This window comes from Trichechus manatus, unplaced genomic scaffold (assembly GCF_000243295.1).
Source record: "Trichechus manatus latirostris isolate Lorelei unplaced genomic scaffold, TriManLat1.0 scaffold00057, whole genome shotgun sequence".
NCBI lineage: Eukaryota > Metazoa > Chordata > Mammalia > Sirenia > Trichechidae > Trichechus > Trichechus manatus.
This window is the reverse complement of record NW_004443993.1, coordinates 6,397,319-6,416,205: the sequence shown is the minus strand read 5'-3', so window position 1 is coordinate 6,416,205 and position 18,887 is coordinate 6,397,319. Positions and strand designations below refer to the sequence as shown.

The window sequence follows — 18,887 nt, the reverse complement described above, 5'->3', positions numbered from 1 at the left end:
CCTTGCTCCAGATGGAGTGGGTGTTTTTTTTTTTTTTTAGTGGTAAATATGTATGTGATAAAACATTTGCTGTTTCAACCTTTTTCACAGTACAATTCACATTAATTACATTCATCATGTTGTGCAACCGTCACCGCTGTCCATTTCCAAATGTTTTCATCATCCTTAACAGAAATTTAGTATTCCCCTAAGCAATGAATCCTCCTTCCCCCCTCCCTCCCACCTTTCCCTGGTACCCGCTAACAAACTTTGGTCTCTAGACACTAGCATGTTCTAGATATTTCATATAAGTGAGATAACACAGTATTTGTCCCTTTGCAACTGACTAATTTCACTTAGCATAATGTTTTCAGGGTTCATCCAAGTTGTAGCATGTATCAGAACTTCATTTCTCTTTATGGCTGAGTAATATTCCATTGCATTCCATTCCCTTCCATTGCACATTTTGTTCCTCCATCAATCTGTTATTTGGCAGTTGGATTATTTCCAGCTTTTGGCTATTGTGAATAGTGCTGCAGTGAACAGTGGTGTATAAGTACTCATTTGTGTTCCTGCTTTCAGTTCTTTTGGCTAGATACCTAGGAGTGGAATTGCTGGATCACACGGTAATCTTATGTTTAACTTTTTGAGGAATCACCAACTGTTTTCCACAGCTGCTGCATCATTGTACAATCCCACCTGTGATGGATGAGGGTTCCAATTTCTCCACATCAACACCAAAACCTGTTGCTTTCCATTTTTTAATCATAGCCATCTTAGTGGGAATGAAGTGATATCTCATTGTCATTTTTATTTGCACTTTTAGGACAGGGATCTTTTTGTTCACTAGAGTATCCCAAGCATTTGGACTAAGGTTTAGCACGTACTGTGGTGGCTTGTGTGTTGTTGTGATGCTGGAAGCTATGCCACTGGGTATTTTAAATGCCAGCAGAGTCACCATAGTGGACAGGTTTCAGCGGAGCTTCTAGGCTAGAAAGAAGGAGCTGGTGGTGTAACATTTCTGAAAAAGTTGGCCAGTGAAAACCTTATGAATAGCAGTGGAACATTGTCTGATATAGTGCCGGAAGATGAGCCCTTCAGGTTGGAAAGCACTCAAAATATGACTGGGGAGGAGCTACCTCCTCAAAGTGGAGTCAACCTTAATGACGTGGAGTCAAGCCTTCCAGACCTTCATTTGCTGATTGTGGCATGTCTCAAAATGAGAAGAAACAGCTCCAACATCCATTAATAATAGTAATGTGGAATGTACGAAGTATGAATCTAGGAAAACTGGAAGTTGTCAAAAATGAAATAGAATGCATAAACATTGATATCCTAGGCATTAGTAAGCTGAAATGGACTGGTATTGGCCATTTTGAATCAGACAATCATATGGTCTACTATGCCAGGAATGACAAATAGAAGAGGAATGGCATCACATTCATCATCAAAAAGAACGTTTCAAGATCTATTTTGAAGTACAATGCTGTCAGTAATAGGATAATATCCATATACCTACAAGGAAGACCAGTTAATATGACTACTATTCAAATTTACACACGAACCACTAATGCCAAAGATGAAGAATTTACCAACTTTTGCAGTCTGAAGTTGATCAAACATGCAGTCAAGATGTATTGATAATTACTGGTGATTAGAATGTGAAACTTGGAAGCAAAGAAGGATCTGTAGTTGGAAAATACGGCCTTGGTGATAGAAATGATGCTGGGAATCACATGACAGAATTTTGCAAGACCAATGACTTCTTCATTGCAAATACCTTTTTTCAACAACATAAACGGCAAATATACACATGGATCTCAACGGATGGAATACACGAGAATCCAATCAACTGTATCTGTGGAAAGAGACAATGGAAAAGCTCAATTTCTCAGTCAGAAAAAGGCCAGCGGCCAATGTGGAACAGACCATCAATTGCTCATATGCAGGTTCAAAGTGAATCTGAAGAAAATTAAAACAAGTTCACGAGAGCCAAAGTACGACCTTGAGTATGTCCCACCTGAATTTAGACCATCTTGGGAATAGATGTGACACACTGAACATTAATGACTGAACGCCAGATGAGTTGTGGGATGACATCAAGAACATCATATATGAAGAAAACAAAAGATCATTAGAAAGGCAGGAAAGAAAGAAAAGACCAAAATGGATGTTGAAGGACCCTGAAATTTGCTCGTGACTGTAGAGCAGCAAATGGAAGAAATAATGAAGGAAGAGAGCTGAACAGAAGATTTCAAAGACCAGCTCAAGAAGACAAAACATTATAATGACACGTGCAAAGACCTGGGGTTAGAAAACCGAAAGGTAAGAGCACACTCAGCATTTCTAGAGCTGAAAGAACTGAAGAAAAAATTCAAGCCTCCATTTGCAATATTAAAGGATTCTATGGACAAAATATTGAACAATGCAGGAAGCATCAAAAGAAGATGAAAGGAATAGACAGAATGACTGTACCGAAAATAACTGGTCGATGTTCAACCATTTCAGAAGGTAGCATATGATCAAGAACCTATGGTATTGAAGGAAGAAGTTCAAGCTACACTAAAGACATTGACAAAAAACAAGTCTCCAGGAATTGACAGAATACCAATGGAGATGTTTCAACAAACGGATGTAGTGATGGAGGTACTCACTTGTCTACGCCAAGAAATTTGGAAGACAGCTGTCTGGCCAACCGACTGGAAGAGGTCCACGTTTGTGCCAATTCCAAAGAAAGGTGATCCAACAGAATGTGACAATTATTCAATAATATCATTAATATCACATTCAAGTAAAATTTTGCTGAACATCATTCAAAAGCAGTCGCAGCAGTACATCGACAGAGAACTGCCAGAAATTCAAGCCGAATTCAGAAGAGGACTTGGAAGGAGGGATATCATTGCTGATAACAGATGGATCTTGGCTGAAAACAGAGAATACCAGAAACATGTTTACCTGTGTAACAAAGCTGGTTAAATTGATATTAAAAAAAAAAAAAAAAAAACACTTAAAGGTGTTAAATTTGTATTTTTTGTGTTTTGTTTTTTTGTTTATTGTTGTAGTTTAAGTGAAAGTTTACATTTCAAGTTAGTTTCTCGTACAAAAATTTATACATACATGGTTATGTGACCCTACTTGCTCTCCCTATATTGTGACAGCACACTCCTCCTTTCCACCCCCGCTTTCCCATGTCCATTCAACCAGCTCCTAACCCTCTGCCTTCTCATCTCACCTCCGGACAGAAGCTGCCCATTTAGTCTCATGTATCTACTTGAGCTAAGAAGCACTCTCTTCACGAGTATCATCTTATGTCCCACAGTCCAGTCCAATCTTTGTCTGAAGAGTTGGCCTCAGGAATTGTTTTAGTTCTGGGTTAACAAAGAGTCCGGGGGCCATGCTTTCCAGGGTTCCTCCAGTCTCAGTCAGACCATTAAGTCTGGCCTTTTTACTAGAATTTGAGTTCTGCACCCTACCTTTCACCTGCTCCATCAGGGACTCTCTGTTGTGTTCCCTGTCAGGGCGATCATTGGTGGTAGCCGGGCACCATCTAGTTCTTCTTGTCTCAGGCTGATGAAGTCTCTGGTTTGTGTGGCCCTTTCTGACTCTTCGGCTAATACTTTCTTGTGTTTTTGCTGTTCTTCATTCTGCTTTACTCCAGGTGGTTGGGATCAACTGATGCATCTTAGATGGCCACTTGCTGGCTTTTAAGACCCCAGAAGCCACTCACCAAAGTGGGATGCAGAACATTTTCTTAATAAACTTTATTATGCCAATTGACCTAGATGTCCCCGGAAAGCATGGTCCCTAGACTCCCACCCCTGCTACTATGCCCCTCAAAGTGTTTGGTTGTATTCAAGAAACTTCTTAGCTTTGGTTTAGTCCAGTTGTGCTGACTTCCCCTGTAGTGTGTGCTGTCCTTCCTTTCACCTAAAATAATTCTTGTCTACTATCTAGTTAGTGAATAACCCACACTCTCCCTCCCCATCCTCATAACCATCAGAGAATGTTTTCTTCAACGTTTAAACCTTTTCTTGATTTCTTATAATAGTGGTCCTATACAATATTTGTCCTTCTGTGACTAAATTCATTCAGCAGAATGCCGTCCAGCTTCCTCCATGTTATGTTTCACGGCTTCATCATTGTTCTTCATTGTTGCATAGTGTTCCATTGTGTGAATATACCATAATTTGCTTATCTATTCGTCTGCTGATGGGCACCTAGGTTGTTTCCAACTTTTTGCTATCGTGAACAGTGCTGCAATGAACATAGGTGTGCATATATCTATTTGTGTGACGGCTCTTATTTCTCTAGGATATATTCCAAGGAGTGAGATTGCTGAATCATATAGTACTTCTATTTCTAGCTTTTTAAGGAAGTGCCAAATCAATATCCAAAGTGGTTTTACCATTTTACATTCCCACAAACAGTGTGTAAGTGTCCCAGTCTCTCCACAACCTCTCCAGCATTTCTTGTTTTGTGTTTTTTGGATTGATGCTGGTCTTGTTGGGGTGAGATGGTATCTCATTGTAGTTTTGATTTGCATTTCTCTAATGGCTAGTGATCGTGAGCATTTCCTCATGCGTCTGTTAGCCTGAACGTCTTCTGTGGCGATGTGCCTGTTCATGTCCTTTGCCCATTTTTTAATTGGGTTATTTGTCTTTTTGTTGTTGAGGTTTTGCAGTATCTTGTAGATTTTGTAGATTAGATGCTGATTGGACTTGTCATAGCCAAAAATTTTTTCCCAGTCCGTAGGTTGTCTTTTGGCTCTTTTGGTGAAATCTTTTTATGATCATAAGTGATTTTTAGGAGCTCCCAGTTATCTAGTCTCTCTTCTGGTGCTTGTGCATTGTTACTTATGGTTTGTATTCTGTTTATGCCATGTATTAGGGCTCCTAGCATTGTCTCTATTTTTTTCTTCCATGATCTTTATCGTTTTTGATTCTGTATTTTTAGGTCTTTTATCCATTTTGAGTTAGTTTTTGTGCATGGTGTGAGGTATGGGTCTTGTTTCAGTTTTTTGCGGATGGATATCCAGTTATGCTAGCACCGTTTGTTAAGGAGACTGTCTTTTCCCCATTTAACGGACTTTGGGCCTTTGTCAAATATCAGTTGCTCATAGGTGGATGAATTTATGTCTGGATTCTCAATTCTATTCCATTGGTCTGTGTATCTGTTGTTGTACCAGTACCAGGCTGTTTTGACCACCATGGCGGTATAATAGGTTCTAAAATCAGGTAGTGTGAGGCCTCCCACTTTGTTCTTCTTCTTGAGTAATGCTTTACTTATCTGGGGCCTCTTCCCTTTCCATATGAAATTGGTGATTTGTTTCTCCACCTCATTAAAAAATGCTGTTGGAATTTGGATTGGGATTGCATTGTATCTGTAGATCGCTTTGGGTAGAATTGACATTTTCACAATATTGATTCTTCCTATCCATGAGGAATGTATGTTTTTCCATGTTAAATTTGTATTTTATTTTCTAGACTTACTGGAGTTAAAAAGCCTCTTTGAAAGAGTTAAAGAGGCTTGGATGCTTCCTCCTGGGTGAGGGGGTCGGAGGGATTCTGTTTGAAATTTCTCTCCTTTGACATCATCGGTGGGCACGAACATTCCTGCTGCACTTACTTTGTTTTGCCTGCTTGCTCAGAAGTTTTAGCTCAGACATTAAACAAACCCTTTTTGAGTAAATAAGTATGGACATTTCGTAGTTCTGCTCTTATATGACCTGACCAAAAGAAAAAACCAAATCCATTGCCGTCAAGTCGATTCAGACTCATAGCAAAGGACAGAGTCGAACTGCCTCATAGGGCTTCTGAGGAGCAGTTGGTGGATTCGAACTGCCGACCTTTTGGTTAGCAGCCATAGCTCTTAACCACTGCGCCACCAGGGCCCCTATATAACCTGGTGGTATGTCAAAATGTGTGAAAAATGCTTTGTTTTGTTTTCTTTCTCTCTCTCTCTGCCTTTTATCTCTTTTAAAAACTCCCAGTTTTTCTTTGTCTGGCAAAGCAAGTCCCGTTGAAACTGTTGCTGGTTCATGAACCTTTTCTGAAACCAGAATAAACTCTATAAAATTAACTTTATCAGAATTTTAACAAAGGAAAACTTGAAGTAAACTCCAGCATAGGCAATATGCAGATTTGGTAAAAACTATGAAGAGTTTACTCGAAATACTGCATTACTGTGTACTCTAGAGCTTTGCAGGAGGAGGGATGAGAATCACCATCAGCACTAAGCTGATTCCCATGAGGTGCAGGTCAGATATACCTCCACTCTCCAACCTTTTTACTAATTCTAACACCAGCCGTCCTCCTCAAGGCACTCTCTACTTCTCTGCTGGGTTTGATAATTCATTGCAATGGCCATACAGAACTCACAGATCATACTCACAGTTATGAGGTTTATTAGGGAAGTAACAGGCTACAGTGAGCCCTGGTGGTGCAGCAGTTAAGCGCTTGGCTGCTAACCGGAAGGTGGGCGGTTCGAATTTACCAGCTGCTCTGCGAGAGAAGGATGTGGCAATCTGCTTCCGTAAACATAACAGCCTTGGAATCCCTACGGGTCAATTCTACTCTGTCCTATAGGGGTCACTATGATTCGGAATAGACTCTACGGCAACAGGCTTGGTTTTTTGGAACAGGCTACAACTGGGAATCAGGATTAACTTGGAAGTAACAGGATACAACTCAAGAGACAAGATGCATTTTGTCAGCCAGGACAGCTCTCAGCTCCTTCTTGGCTGTGCCTGCAGGCAGACCCTTCCCTCAGCTGCGCCAGCCTGTGGCCCTTCTCTAGGCCTCTGCCCTGCTTGGACAAGTGTTACAGCTCTTTGCCCGGAGGCATCCTGCTTCTCCGGCAAGCCTCCTGCCCAAAGGCGCTCAGCTCTCTCTTACTCAGTAGGCGCGCAAGCCCACCACATCCATCTGCCCGTCCTGTGGTTCTCATTGCTCATGCTGATGCCTCCGTTTCTCTGCCACTGGGCTCTGCGTTGGCTGCCGCTGTTCTCACCTTCTTAGCACAAGGACCCTGGGTCCAAAGGACATACTCCACTCCAGGCTCTTCTTGATGGTAGTGAGGTCCCCCTCAACCTCTGTGTGATTGGTCCTTATGTAAGCCTACTCCTTGTCAGTGTCAAGGCATGGTCCTCCCACCAGAACCAGGAACTGGCCAATCCCCTCAGTAGACCAAAGTCACTCAATTTGCATAGTCCCAACCAATTCCCACAAGGTCACTTAATGCTATTGGGTGGTTTTACACACCATATTTGTGTAGCATGCTAGCCAATCTCTTTGCAAGATTGTGGCCTAGCTAATCAGCTTGGCAGAATTATAAACCCAAGGACAAAAAGGCCCTATGTAAGAGAAAGCCATTGCACCACAGGTGGCCACTGGCCACTTGTGACTGTGAGTACTTGAAATGTGGCTGATCCAAACTGAGATGTGCTGTAAGCATAAACTACACACTTCGTCTCATATACTTTGACATGTTATCAGGAGGGACTAGTCCTTGGAGAAGGACATCGTGCTTGCTAAAGTAGAGGGTCAGCGAAAAAGACCCTCAACGAGATGGATTGACACATTGGCTGCAACAATGGGCTCTAACATAGTGAGGATGGTGCAGGACTGGGCAGCGTTTCGTTCTGTTGTACGTAGGGTCGCTATGGATTGGAACTGACTTGACATCATCTAACAACAGATCCCAAAGACTTAGCACAAAAATCAGAATGTAAAATCTCTCATTAATAATTTTTTATTGATCGCATATTGAAATGGAATTTTTATGGATTGCATTGTACCTCCCAAAAATGTATGTTGAAGTCTTAACCTCGATACCTGTGAATGTGACCTTATTTGGAAATAGGGTCTTTGCAGATCTAATGAGGTCACACTGGAGTAGGGTGGATCCTAATCCAGTATGACTGGTGTCCTTATAAAAAAGAGACAAGAGAGACATGGAGAGAGGACAGCCCTGTGGAGATGCATCTACAAGGCAAAGAACACCAAGGATCACCAGTTGTCACCAGAACCTAGGAGAGGGGCATGGAACATTCTCCCTCAGAGCCCTCAGAAAGAATCAACATGGCTGACACCCTGATTTGGACTTCCGATCTCAAGAACTGTGAGACACTACATTTCTGTTCTTATAAGCCACCCAGTTTATGGTACTTTGTTTCAACATCCCTAGGAAACTAACGTAGTGATATATTGGGGGCAAATAAAATATATTTCTGATGTTCCATTCATTTCACCTTTTTTTTTAACGTGGCTATTTTGTTGTTAGTGGCCATCAGGTCAGCTCTAACTCATGGCAACGTTAGGTGTAACAGAACGAAATGTTGCCCTATCCAGTACCATCTTCATGGTTGTTGGTATGTTTGAGTCCATTGTTGTGGCTCTTGTGTCAATCCATCATATTAAGGGTTTCCCTCATTTTCACTGGCCTTCCACTTTACCAAACATGATGTCCTTTTCTAGTGATTGATCTTCCCTGATGACTTGTCCAAAGGAAGCGAGTCTCACCATCCTCGCTTCCAAGGAGCGTAGTAAAATTATACGTACGACTTACATTATATTTCTATCGGACAGCCCAGCACTTAAAAGTTAACAGGTATTCATTTGCAGAAATAGGAGAGGAATTCTCACTTTCTCTAGTACCTGTTTGAAGCCCTAGTGGCACAGTGGTTGAGAGCTCGGCTGCTAACCCAAAGGTCAGCGGTTCAAATCCACCAGCTGCTTCTTGGAAACCCTACTGGACAGTTCTACTCTGTCCTATAGGGTCGCTATGAGTTGGAATCAACTCCACAGCAATGGGTTTTGGTTTGGTTCTAGTACCTGTTTACATCACGATTGAATTGTATGAGGGCTTTTTTTCCTCCGTAATTTTGAAAATAAAAAACCAGAGCTACACATTACGAACTAATATATGGAGGAAATTGAAATTGGTTGTTGGTAGGGGGGAGAATCACCTGCCTTGTCCTAAAAGGACCTGGGAGTGTTCACCCTCTGCCCTGGGAATGTGTTTATGTGGACTTTGAAACTGTCCATGTTTTAAAACAAACCAAAGGACGAAGAAAAACAAAATATTCTGAGGTTGCTTTTATTCCAAGAATTCTGTGAGCTGCATCCAGATGCCACTGGTACCAGCTCATCCCACAGCACCCATGCACAATAGCACCGTGAGGGCACCCAGGCCCACTGGGGCCCGGGGCCCTGAACAGTCAATGTGACTGAGTCTGCCATCGAGGGCTGGCCTGGCCGCCCCCAAGTGGTCCCTCTACATCCCCCCACTCCTCAGGCAGGCAAGAAGCAGGACAGAATGCCCCTCGACCCCATGCATCCAGGTTCTACGCGTACCCTGGAGCCCTGCTGGTCTCAAAAGCTGGCCGACACGTGCAGCCCCTACTCAGAAAGGGGCCTTCTCCAGTCACGGGCTTCTTCTCTGTCCACCAGGCTCCACACGGCCCCTGCCTGGAGCCCCTGCCCAGGCAAGAAGTGGCCACATCCTGGGCCGAAGACAGAGTCACTGTCCTCTATGAGCCTGGGACCAGGCCCCAGCAAGCAGACTACAAGGCCGAGGCAGCTGCTGTGGGCTGGATCAGCATGATGGTGGCCTGCAGTGGGTAGTAGCGGCCCCGCCAGGCCTTCCAAAAGATGCCCTTCTTTCGCCGCTGCCGCTGCCGTGGGATAGAGCGGAAATACTGGCCGTTGAGGTTGGAGTGGCCGCAGGTGCCGAACCACCAGCCACCTGTGGGGTCAGGCAGAAGGAACAGTTAGGTCAGCGTCTTTGAGCCTCTGTTGGAGCTGGTAGAGGTGGGGTTGGGGTCAGGGATGGGGATGGAGTTAGGGTTGCAGTTGAGGATGGGACTGGGGATAGAGTTGAGACTGGAAGTGGAGGTGGGGTTGGGGTTGAGAGCTTGGGGATGGGCTTGGGGTTTCAGTTGGGGATAGGGTTGGGATGGAGTTGGGGTTGAGACTGGGGATGGGGTGGCCTTTGGACTTTACACATTGTAGGTGGGGCTTTGGCAGAGGTTGCGAATCTGTGTTCTGAGGAACCCAAGGTAGTGACAGAGGGGGCCCAGGTGCCCCCTCCTCTACCAAAACAAGTCTGCTTTCACATCTGTGACCTTCGCAAGTCACTTCTCTGCACCTGGCACATGGCTAACATTTCTTAAACAATTTCCATTACAGTACTGTCATCAGTTCCATCAAACTGTATTTGATTAAACCATATGCAATTACCAAGAATTCCACCATTTTTGGACCCACCAAAAAGGCCGTTTCATATGTTGCACTTCCGAGAGCCAGCACTCTGCCTCAGTATCATTTGAACAAGCCAGGGTTGCTTTTGGTGGCTTTACCATGTACCGGCCACCATCCCACATACATCATCTCACTGAGCTTACACAGTAATCCTAAGAGGTGAGCACCATGCTTATACCCATTTTAAAGATGGGAAAACTGAGGCTGGGAGAGATTCAATCAGTGACCCAAAGCACTCAGCAAATAAAGAGAAGAGGGGGACAGGGAACAGATGGAACTGGGTTGAAGGCAGGGAAAGGAAACAGAGGCAGGGAGGGTGGTCAGGCTGTGTGGGGCAGGGTAAGGGCAGGGTAGGGGCTGGGTGGGATAGGATGCGGCAGGAGGGACTGGGATGGGGCTTGCTCACCAGAGAGGGTCTTGGCACAGTTCTCGTCCCGTCGGAGGTCATGGTCCTGGTCCCAAGTGGAGAAGGGCAGGGAGAGGCCGCTGGGCGCGACAGCGGTGGCGCCCAATTTGCTGGCCACGGGCGCTGTGAGCTGCAGGCTGTAGGCCGTGTCCTCGCCCCCCAGGTGGATGGGGAACTGCAGAGACTCGGCATTGCCCTCCCAGTCCTGCAGCTGCACAGCCAGGCGCCCGCTGCGGCCCCCTGTGATGCGGTGCACCTTCTCCAGGCCCAGCCAGAACTCACCTGCAGTGGGGAGAGGCGCTTGATCAGGGGGGCCCACCTCCACAGCCACCTCTGCCTCCTCCCTGTCTCCCTCAGCCCCCCAGGAAATACTCACCTTGGGGGTCCCCAAAGCCCGCCTTATAGGCTTCCCAGGGCTGATCAAAGTCCACGGAGCCATCCTGGCGCCTCTGGATCACCGTCCAGCCTCCATCTGTCCAGAGAGGGAGGCAAGGTCACCGGGAGGACCTTCCTCATGGGGACCCTGACTCGCCCATCTGGATCCCAAACCCCAAGCCCCCTCCAAACCCAGGGAGGGTGTCTTAGTCATCTAGTGCTGCTACAACAGAAATACCACAAGTGGATGGTTTTAATGAAGAGAAGTTTATTTCCTCACAGTCAAAGTAGGCTAAAAGTCCAAATTCAGGGTGTCAGCTCTGGGGGAAGGCTTTTTCTCTCTGTCGGCCTTCTTCTCTTCAGTGTTCCCCTGGACTAGGAGCTTCTCAGCACTGGGACCCTGGTCCAAAGGACGCACTCTGCTCACGGCACTGCTTTCTTGATGGTATGAGGTCCCCAACTCTCTGCTTGCTTCCCTTACATCTCTTACAAGAGATAAAAGGAGGTGCAGGCCACACCCCACGGAAACTCTCTTTACATTGGATGAGGGATGTAACCTGAGTAAGGGTGGTGTTACAATTCCACTCTAATTCTCTTTGACAGAAAATTACAATCACAAAATGGAAGACAACCTCGCAATTCTGATCATATCATAGCAAAAGTCTTAACTCCAAGTCCAAAATCCAAAAATTCCTCTTCATCTGTGAAATCTAGAATACAATTTATCTGCTTCCAAAGCTACAATGGCAGAACAGGCACAAGCTAGACATTTCCATTACAAATGGGAGAAACTAGAGGAAAAGAAGTGGTAACAGGCACCAAGCAAGTCAGCGGAACACATTACATTAGCCCTCAAGGCTTTGAGAATAATCCTCTGTTCTCTGAGACAATTTACACAATAGCCCTGCCCTCCAGACTCTACGTATTGGCCACAGTCTCTCGATTTTGAGTGGGGGCCCCTCGGCCCTGGGCTTCAGCTCCACCTTCCAGGCCCACTGGGACAGCAACTCTGCTCCCTTGGCTTTAGGAGCACCATTCTCCTAGTCCATCCAAGTGACAACTCCACTCTTAGAAACACCAGAGGCCATGGCTCGACCCTTTGAAACCCCTGAGGTCATGGCCATACCTTTTGAGACTGAAGCAGCTCGGCTTCTTGTGTCCCTTGTCTCTTCAGCTACTGCTTCCTATAGCCTCTAGGCCCTTGGGCCTCATGCCCGCATCTGCCCTGCTGGGCCAAGTGTTCCAAAGCTCAGTAGCTCCACCATAAGTGCCCGGAGGCACCCCACTCCGCCAGGAAGCCTCCGGCACACAGGCACTCAGCTCTCTCACTCCGTGGGTCGGCTCCAGCGCCGTCTTTCACAGGTCTCCTGGTTCTGCTGTTGGTTCTCTGCTGCTGCCGCTTCTCTGCTGCTGCTGGTCCTCCGTCACTGCTGCACGTCTACCCATTCACAGTTTTAAAACCGCTTCCACATTTTAGGTATCGGTTAGAGCAACACCCCACTCTCGGTACCAAATTCTGTCTTAGTCATCTAGTGCTGCTACAACAGAAATACCACAAGTAGATGGTTTTAACGAAGAGAAGTTTATTTCCTCACAGTCAAAGTAGGCTAAAAGTCCAAATTCAGGGCGTCAGCTCCGGGGGAAGGCTTTTTCTCTCTGTCGGCCTTCTTCTCTTCAGTGTTCCCCCGGACTAGGAGGTTCTCGGCACAGGGACCCCGGTCCAAAGGACGCGCTCTGCTCACGGCACTGCTTTCTTGATGGTATGAGATCCCCCTGTCTCACTGCTCACTTCTGTCTTTTATATCTCAAGAGATTGCCTCAGGACACAATCCAGTCTTGTAAATCAGGTCCTGCCTTGTAACACAACTGCCACCCATCCTCCCTCACTAACATCATAGAGGCAGGTTTACAACATACAGAAAAATCACACAGTACCAGGAATCATGGCCTAGCCAAACTGACACACACATTTTTTGGGGGACATAATTCAAACCATGACATTCCATCCTTTGGACCCCAAAAAATCACATCCTTGCAACATGGAAAACATATTCACCCCATCGTATCATAGCCAAAGTCTTAACTCCAAGTCCAAAATCCAAAAATTCCTCTTCATCTGTGAAATCCAGAATACAAGTTATCTGTTTCCAAAGGTACAATGGCAGAACAGGCACAAGCTAGACATTTCCATTACAAATGGGAGAAACTAGAGGAAAAGAAGTGATAACAGGCACCAAGCAAGTCAACAGAACACATTACATTAGCCTTCAAGGCTTTGAAAATAGTCCTCTGTTCTCTGAGATAATTTACACAATGGCCCTGCCCTCCAGACTCTTACGTATTGGCCACAGTCTCTGGATTTTGAGTGGGGGCCCCTCGGCCCTGGGCTTCAGCTCCGCCTTCCAGGCCCACTGGGACAGCAACTCTGCTCCCTTGGCTTTAGGCGCACCATTCTCCTAGTCCACTGGAGTGACAACTCCACCCTTAGAAACACCAGGGGCCATGGCTCCACCCTTTGAAACCCCTGAGGTCATGGCCATACCTTTTGAGACTGAAGCAGCTCGGCTTCCTGTGTCCCTTGTCTCTTCAGCTTCTGCTTCTGTTTCCTGTGGCCTCTTAACCCTTGGGGCTCATGCCCACATCTGCCCTGTTAGGCCAAGTGTTCCAAAGCTCTGTAGCTCCACCAGTATAAGTGCCCGGAGGCACCCCACTCTGCCAGGAAGCCTCCCGCACACAGGCACTCAGCTCTCTGGCTCCGTGGGTCAGCTCCAGCGCCATCTCGCACTGGTCTCCTGGTTCTGCTGTTATTGGTTCTCTGCCACTGCCGCACGTCTATCCATTCACAGTTTTAAAACCGCTTCCACATTTTAGGTATCTGTTAGAGCAGCACCCCACTCTCGGGACCAAATTCTGTCTTGGTCATCTAGTGCTGCTACAACAGAAATACCACAAGTGGATGGTTTTAATGAATGAAGTTTATTTCCTCACAGTCAAAGTAGGCTAAAAGTCCAAATTCAGGGCGTCAGCTCCGGGGGAAGGCTTTTTCTCTCTGTTGGCCTTCTTCTCTTCAGTGTTCCCCCGGACTAGGAGCTTCTCGGCGCAGGGACCCCGGTCCAAAGGACACACTCTGCTCACGGCACTGCTTTCTTGATGGTATGAGGTCCCCAACTCTCTGCTTGCTTCCCTTTCCTTTTATCTCTTATAAGAGATAAAAGGAGGTGCAGGCCACACCCCAGGGAAACTCCCTTTACATCGGATCAGCGATGTGACCTGAGTAGGGGGGTTATGTTACAATTCCACTCTAATCCTCTTTAACATAAAATTACAATCACAAAATGGAGGACAACCACACTATTCTGGGAATCATGACCCAGCCAAATTGACACACACATTTTTTGGGGGACATAATTCAAACCATGACAGAGGGCAAGGCTCCCCTCAAACATCCCAGGGAACTGGAGGAAGGAGAGTCTGAGAAGACCCTGCAGGGTGACCAGCAGACAGAGGGGCTCCCGTGGCCGAGACCTGAGGCCCAAGGACCCAGCAAGCAAGGAAGGAGGCAGGGAGGGGCAGCGGAAGTCTGCGGAGACCCCCAGGATGGGCTGCAGGTCTCAGGAAGGGCTGCTCACCAGGGGAACCTGGCTCTGAGCTTGTAATGGGAGCTGCTGGGGGAAGGGAAGCGTTTTACAGGGCAAGAGGGCCCATGACACGCAAGCTTGTGCCCAGAGGGTGCCCTGGTAGCCTGCCTCTCACCTGAAGTCATCTCGCAATTGACCAGGAACGGTGGGGACCCCCGTGGCTGGATCTGGAACAGTCCACTCCGCCGCTCGCCCTCCTCAAACAGCTCCTGGCAGTCCCGGGGCAGCCCTGCGGATAGATGGGCAAGGAGGCTGGGGTGAAGCAGGAGTGCAGCCCCTCAGGGTCTTAGGAGTATCTGAGGGTGGGGAAGTCAGTGAAAGGCAGAGCAGGGGCAATTCTAATCTCACTCTCCTTCCACCTAGACTCTTCCATGACTCCCCATGGCTTTTTTCAGTACCCCTCAAGCCACACAAGCCTCCTTCCCCACCTCCCACTGTCTTCCTTGTACCACGAACCCTCCGTGCAACGGGGACTTTGCACATGCTGGTCCCTCTGCAGAGGAGAGGGGCCCTCTTCCCTCACATCTCTCTCCCTGCCTCACCCTCCCTGACCAGCCAAAACCAGTTGCCGTTGAGCCAGTTCCGACTCTCGGTGACCCCACTGTGTGTCAGAGTACAACTGCGCTCCACAGTGTTCTCAAGGCTGTGACCTTTCGGCAGCAGACTGCCAGGCCCTTTTTCTTTTCTTTTTTTTTTTAAATATTTTATTGTACTTCAGGTGAAGGCTTACAAAACAGATAGTTTCTCATGAGGCCCTTTTTCTGAGGCACCTCTGGACAGGTTTGAATCACCAACCTTTCAGTTAATAGTCCAGCGCTTAACCACTGTGCCACCCAGACCAGGCCAGACCTCCCAAAATGGGTAGAGTAGGCCTCCTACACCCCAACACTGGGGTCCTCTAATGGTTCCCCCTCCCACTGCACGGGGACTCTGTGAGGATGAGGACTGGCTCTTGGCCTACACCCTGGCACCAGCACCCACTGACCCTGGCCCACAGTAACCAATGAAAACCCAAATCAGCTGCCACTGAGTCAATTCTGACTCATGGCGACCCCATGTGTGCAAGGTACAACTGTGATCCACAGAGTTTTCAAGGCTGTGACCTTTCAGAAACAGATCACCAGGCCTCTCTTCTGAAGTTCCTCTGGGTGTGTCTGAATTACCAAGTTAACCATTTGTGCCACCCAGGGACTCCATTAGCCCACAAGAGGTGTTCAATAAAGACTGGATGGATGAACGGTTGAATGGCTGATGAATGAATGCATGAATGATGAATGAATGATTGAGAGAGCTGAGCCTCGGGCAGGGGATCTGGTTTCCTTTGAGTAGGGGATGCAGATGGCGCCTAGAGAGGACTGGGGGAGGGGGCAGAGGCCCCTGCTGGGGTGTCCCAGCTACTGGCGGAAGAGGGGGAGTACCGAAGAGAAAAGGAGGGAGGAGGGAAGGAGGACGTCAGACACCAAGAGAGGATGGGCAAGTCCCCACCTCCAGCCCAGGCGGGGGGGGGGGAGGGGGGAGGGGGGGGGAGTAGAGAAGTAGAGGAAAGGTCGCTGGGGGAGGGGCAGGCCGAGGACACTAGCGAGGGTGTCTGGGCTGCGGGGGTGGTGGGCGGCCCCAAGCGGCCGGAGGACACCTTCCGGTCCCTTAGGCAGCTCCCCTTTCCCCTATTTCTCTCTCTTCCAATCAAGACAGGCCCGCAGCCAAACTGCGAATGTGGCCTTTATTAGTGCCAGCTGTTTGTCTCCAAGTGTTGAACTTTCCCCTACTTGGCGGGGCGGAGCCTGGAGTCGGAGACTCCCTGAACCCACGTGTTCCCCGACTCCCTCCACGACTCGACTCCTTCCACCAGCACGTGCCCCAGCCAGGACCAGGACCGGGGCCTGCTTTCCCTGAAGTCCCTCCTCCCAAAGCCTAGTTTGGGAAAGGTGTACTTGACTCTCAACACGCTGGGCAGCTGGCCTTGGGGGGGCAGGGCCGACAGGGACGGGGCGAAGGGGAGATAGTCTCCGGTGGGAGAGCCCTGGAGATTAGAAGGCTGGAAGCCATCACCCGGCCCAAAGGTGTGAAGAGGGGATTAGAACTTCCACCCAGTTGGTTTCAGAGAGGTGCATCTGCCCAGATAGGTGACTGCGACGGGGTCTGCGACTGTGAACTCAGGGTAGGGCAGAGACACGAGCAGCGTCAGACACACACAGATCACACACAGGCACAAGGGCCTGCGATTTGAGATTTGCGGAGATTTGGAGCATGCACAATACAGGACCTAGGGCTTGAGATGGTGACAAACGCCACTCTCCCAGGACCTGACTCCCTGCAAGGAGGTGTGGGTGGGATTCTGGGGGGGGGGTCTTTCAGGTCTGGAGAAGAGTGAGGGACCAGTGTGTGGGTCGGGGCCCCAGATTTGTAGGAGATGCAAAATTGAGTGTGTCTGGCTGGGGAGGTGGGTTCCCTGCCCTGGCTCCCCCTACATCCACACCCCACAGAGATCCTGGGGAACCCAAACCTCAAAACACCCCTCCTAGGTAGCCAGTCTTGCCTCATCCAGTGAGGACTCCAAGCTCCCTACCAGGGACCCTCTTGTCCACCATTACACCCTTCCAGAGGGTTCTATCCTCCAGTAGGTAACTCGAGCTGATCCCCTGCCCTACCCCTGCAGCTCAGGTCCCCCATGGTCCCTCCTTCCCAACTCCTGCTCCAGTTAGTGGCTAGCAAGTCTTGGAAAAAGCTCAGGGCTTGCTGGGAAGAAGGATGTGGTGGCCCAGCTGGACAAGTTCAGGGCTGAGAAGTGGGAGGTGCCCTTTCAGCCCTTCTCTGGAGACTGGTAAGCTCACAGGGACTCAGGGCCAGGGCCTTATCTGTAAGTGGACCTGACAAAGAGGGGGACAGGGATGGCAAGTGGAGGAGAGTGTGCCAAAGCTCAGCAAAGGGCCAGGCACTCACTGTGCAGACGGCTGGTGTTGTGAGCAGGGCCCACCTGCGGGGCCATCTTGGGGAGCCTCTTCCTCCTGCCAGTCTTGGCCACCTCATGGTCCAGGTGTGTAGGGGCCAGGAGGCCCACCTGGGGCAGGGCAGAGTGACGGTGTCAGGTCTGGCTCGTTCAGGCTGCGAGACCTGCCCAACTCCACACACCTGCATCTACAAGCCCAGCCTGGACGCCCCTCCCTGCCTGGGACCTCCCTCCCCGCCTGGGACAGGCTCAGGCACCTGGCTCTGCAGATTCTCGATCCTCAGGCGCTGTTTCTCCAAGTGCCGCTGCTGTTGGGCCACCTTCTGGAATAGGTGCTCGATCCTGCTGTTCTGAGCTTTGAGCTGCATCTGGGGAGGGCAGAGAAAACCCCGGTGAGGAGGAGCCCCGTGCCTCACCATTCATCCACCCGTCCGTCCTTCCATCTCTCCATCCTTTGGGGCTGGGGACAGGGGGGCCCAGAGTACCGGGATGCGCCCCCTCCCGTCCATACCCTTCCAGGCCTGTCGGAACACACGTACCTGCAGGCTGCGTAGGGTCTCGGGCGCGGCTTCGTCGCCGGGGACCGGCCTGGCGGGAGCGTGCGAGGACGCGTTGGTCCCCGCGGCTTGCCCGCAAGCGGCCCCGCACGCGCCCAGGCGCCGCTCGAGAGCGCCCAGCTGCCCGCGGGTGCGCTCCACGTGCTCGCGCAGCCCGTGGCCGAGCTGCAGTAGCCCGTGCGCCAGCACGTTCACCTCGTCCCAGGACGCGAAGCGCGGAGGCTCGGGCGGCTCGGGAGGCGTGGGGCGGCCCTGCGCGCTCAGCAGCCCGGCCGTGGCGGCGCACAGCACCAGGGCTGCGCCGGCCGAAGGCGCGCAGCGCATCTTCCAAGACAGCCTGGGGGCCTGGCGCGAGGACGCGAGGGTGCGCGGCACAAGGCGGGCGTGGGGCTCGAGAAGGAGAGCAGGAGTCACGGGGGCACTGGCGAAGCCGCGCTCGGGTGCAGACGCCACTCGGAGAGCTCAGGCCGTACCCGCAGGTCCGCTAGGCTCAAAATGTCTACGCGGTGCCCAGTGCCCCCTTTTATAGCCTCGTGCAGGGGCGGGGCGGGGAGCCTCGAAGGCGGGGCACTGGAAGTGCCGGAGCGAGGCGTGCGGCGGGGGTGGGGTCCTTATACGCTGCAGGGGGGTAGTTATGAGGAGGGGGCGCCGGGGGGAGGGGTGCAAAATTCTGGCTCCCTTCACCTGACCCTCCCCTGCGGACATGAGAGACGTGACTCTCCCTGC

The 18,887-nt window shown here is 49.4% G+C and overlaps 1 protein-coding gene across 1 annotated transcript; it reads right to left on the bottom strand.

Annotated features, from left to right (window-relative positions):
- Nucleotides 1–8,952: 8,952 nt before the first annotated feature.
- Nucleotides 8,953–18,500, bottom strand: ANGPTL4 (angiopoietin like 4). The gene is made up of 7 exons (XM_004378603.2): nucleotides 18,144–18,500; nucleotides 17,862–17,972; nucleotides 17,598–17,715; nucleotides 14,773–14,886; nucleotides 11,021–11,116; nucleotides 10,645–10,926; nucleotides 8,953–9,723 (listed from the first exon to the last, which is right to left on the bottom strand). The coding sequence occupies exons 1-7, from the start codon at nucleotides 18,483–18,485 to the stop codon at nucleotides 9,542–9,544; spliced, it is 1,245 nt and encodes a 414-aa protein (XP_004378660.1). The 5' UTR covers nucleotides 18,486–18,500; the 3' UTR covers nucleotides 8,953–9,541.
- Between the last annotated feature and the right edge of the window lie 387 nt (nucleotides 18,501–18,887).